Below are 12,065 nucleotides of genomic sequence, written 5' to 3'. Positions count from 1 at the left end.
TTATTTAATAAATATAAATTTCCAAAGTACAACTTTTGGATTATAGTGGCTTTCCCCCCCATAACCTCCCTCCCACCTGCAACCATCCCATCTCCCACTCCCTCTCCCAACCCATTCTTCATCAAGATTCATTTTCAATTATGTTTATATACAGAAGATCAACTCAGCATGTACTAAGTAAAGATTTCAACAGACTGCACCCACACAGACACACAAAGTATAGAGTACTGTCTGAGTAGTTTTACTGTTAATTCCCATAGTACAACACACTAAGGACAGAGGTCTTACGTGGGAAGCAGGTGCACAGTGACTCCCATTGTTGATTTAACAATTGACACTCTTATTTATGGCGTCAGTAATCACCGGAGGCTCTTGTCATGAGCTACCAAGGCTATGGAAGCCTCTTGAGTTCACCAACTCCGATCTTATTTGAACAAGGTCATATTCAAAGTGGAAGTTCTCACCTCCCTTCAGAGAAAGGTACCTCCTTCCTTGATGGCCTGTTCTTTCTGCTGGGACCTTACTCACAGAGATCTTTCATTTAGGTCTTTTTTTTTTTTTTTTTTTTTTTTTTGCCAGTGTCTTGGTTTTCCACACCTGAGAAACTCTCATGGGCTTTTTAGCTAGATCCGAATGTCTGAAGGGCTGATTCTGAGGCCAGAGCGCTGTCTGGGGCATTTGCCATTCTATGTGTCTGCTGCATATCCTGCTTCCCATGTTGGATCGTTCTCTCCTTTTTAATTCTATCAATCATTATTAGCAGACACTGGTCTCTTTTATGTAATCCCTTTGACACTTAATCCTATCTTTTTTATCAATTATGAACTTAAACTGATTACTTTAACAAGTAAGATGGCATTGGTACATGCCACCTTGATGGGATTGAATTGGAATCCCCTGGCACGTTTCTAGCTCCACCAGTAGGGGTAAGTCTGAGTAAGCATGTGCCGAACTGAACATCTCCTCCCTCTGTTATCCCCACTCTTATATTTATTAGGGATCACTTTTCAGTCAATTTTAAATGCCTAAGAATAATTGTGTGTTAATTAAAGAGTTCAACCAATGATATTAAGTAGAAAAAGAAAATACTAAAAGGAATAAAATAGTAAGTTGTTCCTCGACAGTCAGGACAAGGGCTGATCAAGACATTGTTTCTCATGGTGTCCATTTCACTTCAACAGGTTTCCTTTTAGGTGCTCAGTTAGTTGTCACCAATCAGGGAGAACATATGATATTTGTCCCTTTGGGACTGGCTTATTTCACTCAGCATGATGTTTTCCAGATTCCTCTATTTTGTTGCAAATGACTGGATTTCATTTTTTTTTCTGCTGTGTATTATTCTATAGAGTACATATCCCATAATTTCTTTATCTAGTCTACTGCTGATGGGCATTTAGGTTAATTCTATGTCTTAGCTATTGTGAATTGAGCTGCAATAAACATTAAGGTGCAGACAGCTCTTTTATTTGCCAATTTAATTTCCTTTGGGTAAATTCCAAGGAGTGGGATGGCTGGGTCATATGGTAGGACTATATTCAGATTTCTGAGGTATCTCCAAACTGTCTTCCACAGTGGCTTTACCAGTTTGCATTCTCACCAACAGTGGATTAGTGTCCCTTTTCCCCCATATCCTCGCCAGCATCTGTTGTTAGCTGATTTCTGTATGTAAGCCATTCTAACCGGGGTGAGGTGAAACCTCATTGTGGTTTTGATTTGCATTTCCTTAATGGCTAGTGATGTAGTGATGCTAGGATCTAATTCTTAATGCTGTAGGCTAAGCCACGCTCCTTAAATTCTACCCTTAGAGCTTACTGAGAGCACGCCAAGAGATAATCATATGAATGAACAATCCTCGTATTTGGTTATAAGGACAAAAGAACTGGAGAGAGTAAAAGAATCCCACAGCCTACCTGGGAGCACACACGCATGCCATGGAGAGTTGTTAACCATGGGTCACAACCCTAGAATTAATACAGCATGGGGCACTTTTTACATGATCCATATATAACAAAACTCTCAGTTGGTCGAGAGAGGGAGAAAGCAGTGTGTAATCTGTAATCAGATGCTTTTCCTGAGTCTAGCCTTGCAGAGCACAGACTGCAGTCCTGGAGCCGACCTCACCTTGCTGGAACACTAATACCGATCAGGCGACTATAAGCATCAATAAGATCGCATACTCTCCTACTCCCGGGCACTACAATGAAGTGCCACCTGCCCTCCAAACACTCCACAGGAAAGTCCTAAAGAATAAGAACAACATTTACCCATTGTAAAACGCTGTGTGCTCCCTAGGACAAAGAACCTCAAAGGTGCTATGTAGGAAAAGCGCAGACAGCCCTCCTTGGGCTAGAACGTTCTGAGCAGGTATGACTACAAGGGAGAAATCCTGCAAACCTTCCGCAGCTCAAACCCAACAGCAGCAGCGGAAGTGGGCGGTCACCTACCCCATGCTTCCATCCATCAGAAGAATCGTGTTGTAGATGTGGGAAAAAATGAAGAGGAAGAGGATCATGCTGAAGAACATCGTCATCCACGACCCGTGGTCCTCCCGGAACATCTTCAGCCGCAGCAGCTGACCTGGGACAGGAGTGAGATCAGAAGTCAGCGTGTGTCCTGACTCGAGACGCAGGTGCCTCCGCCTCCTCTCAGCGACCCCCAGCCGTGCGGGGGCCCTGGAGTGGCTGCCACAGGACTGCCTGATGGGCTCGGCCGCCGCAGCCCCTCCTGTCAGCTGTCTGTGAGTAACAGGTACGAAGGACTTCCAAACCCACCCATCCACGTGTTTCATCCTGGGGCAGACAGGGCTGACGTGAGCATCTCAGACACAGAGATGGCTCATCACGCTGGCGTGGAAAGCCCAATTACAACACTACTTGCTCCCTGCTGTTTTTTATCTCACAAACATGCACTGGGGTCACACTGAAACTGTTCAAGGTAAATGGTGAAAAGGTGGCGTAAATCCCACATCACTTCCTTGGGCTTGCACAGCCCTATTCCCAGCGTTGCCAGATGATCAAGGCCGGGCCAAGTTTCCTTACGAGATCTGTTTAAGAAAACTAGAAGGGAGGAAAACAGGGCCTCTGCTCTGCCACACGTCCCCCAACAGGCTCCCTCTGAGCTGAACCAGACAAGAGCATGCACAGGCTCAGGTGCACAGGGCGGGAGGCACGGTGCTCAGTGTGGTGCTGGCCAAACAGTCTTCACCTGATGCCTCAACTTCCATCTACAAAGACAAGTGCTAACATCAGGGTGTAAAAAATATAGTAAGATGAACACTAAGGCAAAGATGACTAAAGTCCGAGTTAGACCAGAGAAACGCTTTGATTTATGGTAAAGAAGAGAAATGAAGAGACACCAACTGACAAGCAAGATGAAAACACTGGGAGTCAGAAGTGAATGCAGGATACCCTGGCTCCTTACTGGATATGTTTGTCTATTATGCTCATTGACATACCTTGAAAGTTGTATCTAAAAAAATATTAATTAAAATAAAGTAATTAAAACATGGTAGACCTGGGGGGGACCGGTGACCGGACAGGGATTAAGATGTCACCTGATGCTCCTGTATCACGTACTGGAATGCCTCATCGAGTCACGGCTCCTCTACTTCACATTTCAGCTTCCTGTTAATGCATACCCCACAAGGCACCAGGTTAATGCTTGAGTAAATGGGTCCCGGCAACCCACATGGGAGACACAGGCTGAGTTCCTAGCTTCTGGCTTCAGCATGGCTCAGCCCTGGTTGTTGTGGCTATTTCGGGACTGAACCAGCACACTGAATATCGATATCTGTATCTTTCTTTTTCTCTGACTTTCAACAAAATAAAAATAAATATGCCTCTTTTTAAGAAACAAAGTAGGGGCTGGCGCTGTGGCATAGCAGGTAAAGCTGCCATCTGCAGTGCCAGCGTCTCATATGAGTGCCAGTTCAGGTCCTGGCTGCTCCACTTCCGATCCAGCTCTCTGCTATGGCCTGGGAAAGCAGTGGAGGATGGCCCAAGTCCTTGGGCCCCTTTACCCATGTGGGAGACCTAGAAGAAGCTCCTGGCTCCTGGCTTTGGATCAGCAGCCAACTGCGGAGAGAATCAGTGGATGGAAGGCCTCTCTTTCTCTCTATCTCTCCTTCTCTCTCTCTCTCTCTCTCTGACTTTTAAATAAATAAATAAATCTTTAAAAAAAAAAAAAAAGAAACAAAGTAGACCTTAAATCTTACAATAGATTTTTCTCACTAAATATTTCCTCTTTTTGATGCTAGGTCAAAATTATGAAAGATAGGGCTAGGAAAGCTATCTCCTACAGCTCACTAAGCATAGGAACAAATAATGTTTTACTATTTAACTCTTAAATTTTATCATATCTCATTTTTATAAAAGTGGCACTTCAGATTTGATTTGGAAGCCAGGTTCACAGAAACATTATCCTAGCTAAAATTTTGGGTGGAAGATCTGGTTGCATCACCTGGAGAGAAGCTGAGGTGAGCTCCAGTCAGGAAACACGGTTGTGCAACTGCAGAAGAAAGGGGAGAGCCAGTGCTGAAGCGGTGACACTGGCCCCTCGCTGCTGACAAACCGACAGTAATTACAGAAAGTCAGTCTTCTAAGCCTCCACAACACAGTGACTAAAGCAAACAGATGCTGGGCACAGGATGTCTGAGATTAAGAAACACAGCCCTGGGCATCTTAAAGCAACCCGCAAAGAATACCTGGTTGAGCAGGTGTCCATGTAGGCCTACTGCCTACACGCAGGCTCGGTGCTGGGCGCTGGGAGCCTGGTGCCGGCGGCCAGTGACTGAGCTGGGAGCGTATCAGGGAGGGCTGCAGGTCAGTCCTGATACTGGGGGAGTTGCTGGGAAGGTGACCTCATCTCAGGGGCTCTTTGTTCGGGTTCCCCCTGTTGTCACTACTTGCAGCTTCAAACCAAGATCCATTTGTTGAATTAGCCAGCTGATAATGAAAAACCACAAGGACTGGCAATTAGAGTTCCTTTATGGTTGAAACGTGAATTCTCTCTTCACATTTAAACATATGCACAGGTCCAGAAAACCCACTAACGGATGCACTGCAAGAGTCAAATAATACTGCTTGTGATTTAAGAGAACGTTGCAAATAAGACAGTGTGGATTAACTGTCCACAGGCTGACAGAACACAAAGCCAGCGAAAAGGGAAATGTGACAGCGCCTTGAAAGCTGTCATTGCTCAACCCATTGTCTGGAACCAGTTTCAGCCGCTGGAGTCACAAGAACAAAACGACAGGTTAACAGGACTCAAAATTGACATGAAGAGCCCGATACAAGGGCTGCAGTATATCAAGACCTCTCTCTCTCCTCTCTCCTTCTCCTCCCCCCTTCCCCTGTGCTAACGAGGACAAGACAGGGACTGAGGCACTGTCTCTCTACTTCCTTCCCATGCCATGCCCATGTGCGTGTGTGTGTCTCATCTTTTAAATAAACTTTATAACTGTGGGCACCACTAAAAAGAAAAAAAAAAAAACCTGTAAGACCATAACTGGTGTGACCCAAGTGGTGAGTCAAATCACACTATATAAATTCCCATCCAGGGTCAGTATTGCGGCACCGTGGGTAAAGCCACCACCTGCAACTTCAGCCTCCCATATGGACCAGTTTGAGTCCTGGCTGCACCACTTCCAATCCAGCTCTCTTAATGGCCTAGGAAAGCAGCAGAAGATGGCTCAAGTGTTTGGGCCCTTGCCACCTACATAGAAGACCTGGATGAAGTTCCTGTCTCCTGGCTATGGCTTGGCTCAGCCCTGACCATTGTGGCCATGTGGGGAGTGAACCAGAGGATGGAAGAGCTCTCTCTGTCTCTCCCTCTTCCTCTCTAACTCTAACTTTCAAATAAATCAATATATCTTTTTTTAAAAAAAGATTTTTATTTATTTTTTATTTGAGAGGTACAGCTACAGAGAGAGGGAGAAACAGAGAGAAAGGTCTTCCTTGCCATTGGTTCACCCCACAATGGCCGCTGCAGCCGGCACACCGCGCTGATCCAAAGCCAGGAGCCAGGTGCTTCTCCTGGTCTCCCATGTGGGTGCAGGGCCCAAGCACTTGGGCCATCCTCCACTGCATTCCTGGGCCACAGCAGAGAGCTGGCCTGGAAGAGGAGCAACCGGGACAGAATCCGGTGCCCTGACTGGGACTAGAACCCGGGGTGCCGGCGCCGCAGGCAGAGGATTAGCCTATTGAGCCGTGGCGCTGGCCCCGACATAAGTATTAATACTGACCCCTCTCTTGCATGAAGTGTGCTGGTTTGGACAATAAATTATACTTTGCCTTTCCTATAGATCACAGAATTCAGAATTTTATAACATTTCTTTTTTATTTTCTTTTTGTTTATTTTGAGACGTAGAGTTACAGAGAGAGAGGAGAGACAAACAGAAAGTTCTTCAACCACTGGTTCACTCCCCTAATGGCCACAGTGGCTGGAACTGGGCTGATCCAGAGCCAGGAGCTTCTTCTGTGTTTCCCATGTGGGTGCAGGGGCCCAAGGACTTGAGCCATCTTCCACTGTTTTCCCAGGCCATAGCAGAGAGCTGGATCAGAAGAGAAGCAGCCAGGACTCAAACCCATACCCATATGGGATGCTGGCGCCATAGGTGGAGACTTTACCTACTACACCACAGCCCCAGCCCCCTTATAATACTTCTTCGAGGAGCTTTGGAGATAACTGAGCACAAACAGGCCTTGTAGATCCACTCAAGTAAACATTTGACATGATCAAAGTGACTTATATTTTCATGATAAATCTATAAATCCCAGTGTATATTTATATTGTTAAAAAAAAAATCCACCTGGCCTGTATAGACCATGACCTCTGACACCGCCAAGGTAACTGACAAAATCCCAGCTGGAAACATTACAGGAGATGTTCACCGGAGGGGCAGGTGGGAGGGTCAAAGGACTGACTGACAGTTATGAACGTTGGTGAATGTCAGCAGGAAAGGCCCAGAGCTTCAGAACTTCAGAACTTCTCCGGGAAATGCAGTAGGGTTAGGACCACTAAGATGTCGTAAAAATTCTAACACAATTAGTGGTCTACAGGCACGTTTAAAAGCGTGCTGAGCCCACACCGCCCGTGGGAGCTGAAGGCAGGCAGCGGAAGAGGGAGCATTACGGAGAATCCCTCCCCAACCCAAACCCACTCCTACCTCTGACTTTCCTACCTCATCATCTTCAACAAGCTCAAGGCAGAGCCACGTTTACTCTTCCCTCCTGCCACCTGCCACCTCAGCCAACAGTCCTGTCCTGTTCTTTTTCGTCCTCACATCCACACTCCCCTCACACTGGGGCCACAACCTTTGAAAAGGCTGTTTGCCGCCTCCAATCCACCTTCTACCAAGCCAACAGCTGGAACTAAAACACGAACACAGTCCCATCACCCTTTCATTTAAAAACTTCAGTGGGGGTCGGCGCTGTGGCGTACTGGGTAAAGTCACCTGCAGTCCCAGCATCCTATATGGGCACCGGCCCAAGTCCCGAATACTCCTCTTCCGATCCAGCTCTCTGCTATGGCCTGGGAAAGAAGTGGAAGATGGCCCAAGTCCTTGGGCCTCTGCACCCATGTGGGAGATGCAGAAGAAGCTCCTGACTCCTGGCTTTGGATCGGCACAGCTCCGGCTGTCGTGGTCACCTGGGGAATGAACCAGCAGACGGAAGACCTCTCTTTCTCCCTCTCTCTCCCTCTCTCTGCCTCTCAGTAATTCTGCCTTTCAAATGAATAAATAAATCTTTAAAAAATAAAACACTTCAGTGACCACTACCCCCAACATCATAAAATCCAAGTCCACTAACACAAGCACACCAGGTATCGCATGACCTGCCCACGCTGCCTCTCCCCTCTCTTCACGCTGTGTCCAGCAACACTGCCCGCATGCTGAACCCTCTGCCAGAAGCTCTTCCTTCCTCACCACCAAAGCACCTCTGTTCTTCCACAAAGCTTCAAGATGCTGGTCAGAGAGGCGCTGGGCTACACTGCCCCTTGCAACACTGGCACAGGCTGGATACAGGAATCAGAACAGCAGTTTGAGTCCCAGCTGCTCCACTTCTGATCCCAGCTCTCTGCCAATGCACCTGGGAAGGCAGCAGGTGATGGCCCAAGTGCCTGGACACCTGCCACCCACGTGGGAGAGCAGGATGGAGTTCCTGGCTCCTGGGTTTAGCCTGGCCCAGTCCTGTGAGTTGCAGGCATTTGGAGAGTGAACCAGCAGGTGGAAGACCTATGTCTCTCCCTCTCTGTTACTCTTTCAAATAAACAAAATAAATCCTAAAAAACAAAACAGCATTCTAGTCAGAGGTGATTCCAAAAAGTCTTCATCTTAAATGTCTCATGGAAGGGAGCAATGATCCTAAGGAGCTTGTAGAACGTGTTTTCTCCAGAGGAAATAATGGTATCATCTAAAGGGTTAGATTATTACTTTTAAGTTTCAGTCTAATTCTGGGATTGGATTACTTATTTTGACAGTGAAATATGAGCTTAAAATCTGGGAACTCAAAATAGTATTAAAAATGGTATTATCCTTATATATTAAAAGTGCTCCTCTTTAGAACCAGTAGATGCAAAATCTCTCTCTCTCTGTCTCTCTGTCTTTGCCCTTCTCTCTGATTCTGACTTTCAAAATAAATAAATGAATCTTTTTAAAAAAATTCTCCTCTTCAATGTTTTATCACTGGCTATTCTCTCTAACATATGAAATGAAGCCTGAAGTAGCTCTGGTAATATTCTTTAAATGTCAAGATGATATTTAGTATGTTAAATATTAGAACACTTGACAATAAATGTAAGCCCCATTTCTTTTGGATGGAATAAGAAACAAAGATGAAATGAAACTGGATCACAGCACTTGAAGATCAATTAAAACTCACTTCCAGAGTAAAATACATATATGAAGCACTAATTATAGATATCTGTTAATTTATAGTCTATAAAAACCTGATTTTTTTCTTAACATTTAACAATTTAAAAATGACAACAGAAGAAAAACAGCTAAAATAGGGGAATTATTCCATGGCTGATACATCAACAGAGAACATTATCCCGCCAACCCACAGGAATATCATTAGGGAGAAAGGTCACCCTAGTTAGACAAACAAGGCTTTATTTAATAAGTATAACATCATAAAACTTCTGTGCCCCAAGGGCACCGATTCATTAATATTCAGATCCAACCTTGAAGCTCAGTGCACTGAGCAGATGGCCATCAGCAGTAACCAGGAGTAGGAGCTCCTCACAAAATGCTTGCTAGTCACTGAATGTGACAGAGCATCACACACTGAGAACTCAAAACATAATCCCACCTAACACTGAAAATACTATCACAGAGTAGATACAAAAGTGGTTCCGGAAAGAAAAAAGATTAAACGTGCAGTCAGTGACACAAGTCGAGTTTCCAGATCTAGAGCTTACCGTCCATTTCAAAGGGGCATGAATTAAGACAAATGTCAGTGGAGCACGAGTCTACTAAACAGATAAAGTATTCTCAGTAAAGCAGTCACAAGTCTTCCATTTGCTGAGAGTATCCAAACATTCTATTTTACCCTCACAACGTGGTTGTTCCCACTCCACCATCCTTAGGCCTAACTACTTCAAAAAAATTCCTTCAATATAATATAGAGGTATTACTTATTATCGCCTACTACTTTTCATTTTAAGGAAAAACTAGCCATCTAATAAAAAGAATGCTCGATTTCCTTAATAGCTTAGTGGATAGCCAAAGATGAGATTCCATGCCTGAATTTATGCAGACACAGGGTTTATACGCCATAGTCTTGACAGAATCAGCTGGTCCATATTTTAAAGACATGTGCTAAGTACACTTACATGAAACAGCAATTGAAGGTCAAAACTAATCAATTATTGAAGAATTCTGTGTTGTTCAGACTAAAAAGACATAATAAACTATCTTGAATTTTAAAAAATTATTTTAGTAACATGATTGTTTTATCATCGAATAATCAAAATTCTTTTATCTTGCATTTTGAAACAGGATATATAGTTCCCTATTTTTACAATACTGAAGAGAGCATAAGCAAAACAAAGGCAACAATAAATAGGCTGAAGACACTAACAAAAGGGGAAAAGATGACTACAAAAATTCACCCACCAAGGCATTAATATCCAGAATACATACGGAACTTAACAACAAAAATCCAAATAATTCTATTTTTAAAAGTTTAAAAGAAACTATATAGGAGGCATAACTCCCAGCTTTTGTTTTGATCTTCCCTCATTCTTAAAGTCCTTGTGACAAATACCTTATAACTGGAATATTTTCTAGTCCACCTGTATAATCACTGATAGTTGGAGGTTTAAAACTACCATTTTGTTAGACTCATTTTTCTTGATTTTTATCTTTCCTTTGTTCGTTTCCCTTCTGTTTGGTTTTCTTCAGTAACCCGAGTATTTTTGCTACATTTCCCACTCTGTTACCTGTCACGCACACACACTCCTTTCTCCTGGTGACTGTTGCAGAGTGCAACACAGAACTGCCCAGGAAGCCCAGCGCCCAGCAACATCACCCCCAGCATCCCAGAACCCGCAGGGCCTGCGAGCGTTTACTTCCTCTGCCTTTCCACCTGCTCATCATAAACTCGTTCTAAACTTCATGAAAAGACAGGATGCCTGTGTTTTCATCCTGGTAGCTTTGTTGAGGTGTGACTGACACACGGTAAAGTGTACACGTGTGTGACCTGTGTATGTGTCTGTGAAACCATCATCACAGGGAGGATGCAGAGTGGATTCCAGCTCTTCGGTAAAATTCACACTCTTTCCATGTGCGTAGTTTTACAGCACCAGTATCTACCACGTCACCGAGTCTACTCGTATCATCTATTTTTCACTCTTGGTTCTCAGCGATATTTGCCTGGTGCTTTTGCATAATTTTACTGCATGTTAGAGCTAACAAGTGAAGAATGAGAGGATCACGATGCTAAGACCAACCTTCCCTAGACAAAGTCTAGTTTTCCCCGCATGCAGACAGGAAGTGGATTTCTGGCTTTCTTCGGGCTAGTCTGTTCTGGTCAGTCTTTACTCCTGGGACACAGCCCTCCACACCTCACAACTCCAAGCCTGGGCTCGGCCAGAGTTCTTGTGCTCTCACGCCCCCTGAGGCCCATGTTAGGTTCCCCCAGGTTATGAGGCTTCCCGGATCTGTGCTCAGCTTCCTCCTTGCTGTCAGCCAGTCTCTGCTGGGTCTCAGTTTCTCTGACACAGCTCTGATCGCAGCAAACCCTCTACAGAAAATGCGGTCGAATTCTGAGTCACTTTCCGAGCTTCCTTGTTCTGTGATTTTGGTCCCTCGCATCGGGATTGCATTTGGAGTCCAGAACTGGAATTTCTGCCTCTGGCCTACATTGCCTAAAATTCTTACCCCAATCTTCCATGTGGGCCCTCTGTGCACTGAACATCAGCGAATCTCCCAAGAGCAGGAGCAGCAATGAACATGCCTCACCTCCATGCAGCTCCTGCTCTCAGTGATGGGGCCTCCCGCGCACTGGCTGCCTTCAGACACCTGTCTTTGTTAGGACAGAGAATGTTGCTACAGGCACTGTTCTAGAGGGACAGCTATTTCCTATCAGCTCTGGACAGCACTGTCTTATGACATCCCCTGTTGCTGTTGGAACAATCCTTGTTCCTTTCACTGTCCTGTCTTCACCACCCAACTTTAAGAGCTTCTCTTTCTCTTTCAGGATACGCGAGCCCTACAATTATTCCAGTGCATTTCTAGTGTCAGAGATGGGGGAAACGAGGCAGAGCCTGGGGTCTCCCTAGGTTGAAGGGACAGAATTGGCTGAGTGGGGAGGCCCAGGCAGCTAGAATCCACAGCAAAGCTCCAGAGAGGAGCACAGAGAAGCAGCTCCGGAGATCGGCAGCTGTCTCCTGAGTCTTCCGCTGAGGCATGCTGGGGAACAGCCACTCAACAGGGACCCAGGAAAAATTCTTAGAGCTCACACAGGACAGGAAATGGTTTGTGTCCCCATGGGGCAGAGAGACAAAATCCTGTCATTTCAGATGCATCGGGCTAAGTACTCAGAAACTTGGAATGGGATCAA

At 45.1% G+C, this 12,065-nt stretch overlaps 1 protein-coding gene across 3 annotated transcripts in view; it reads right to left on the bottom strand.

Moving 5' to 3' along the window:
* TMEM117 (transmembrane protein 117) overlaps positions 1 to 12,065 on the bottom strand; it is a 522,463-nt gene that overhangs the window by 412,200 nt on the left and 98,198 nt on the right. For all 3 annotated transcript variants that reach the window (XM_062195101.1, XM_062195102.1, XM_062195100.1), the window contains exon 3: positions 2,445 to 2,577. In XM_062195101.1, coding sequence (XP_062051085.1) covers positions 2,445 to 2,577 — 133 coding nt within the window. The remainder of the gene's footprint in view (positions 1 to 2,444; positions 2,578 to 12,065) is intronic.

The sequence above is a fragment of the Lepus europaeus genome, chromosome 6 (assembly GCF_033115175.1).
Source record: "Lepus europaeus isolate LE1 chromosome 6, mLepTim1.pri, whole genome shotgun sequence".
NCBI lineage: Eukaryota > Metazoa > Chordata > Mammalia > Lagomorpha > Leporidae > Lepus > Lepus europaeus.
Note: the sequence above shows the minus strand (reverse complement) of the source record. Positions and strands in the feature narration are given on the sequence as shown.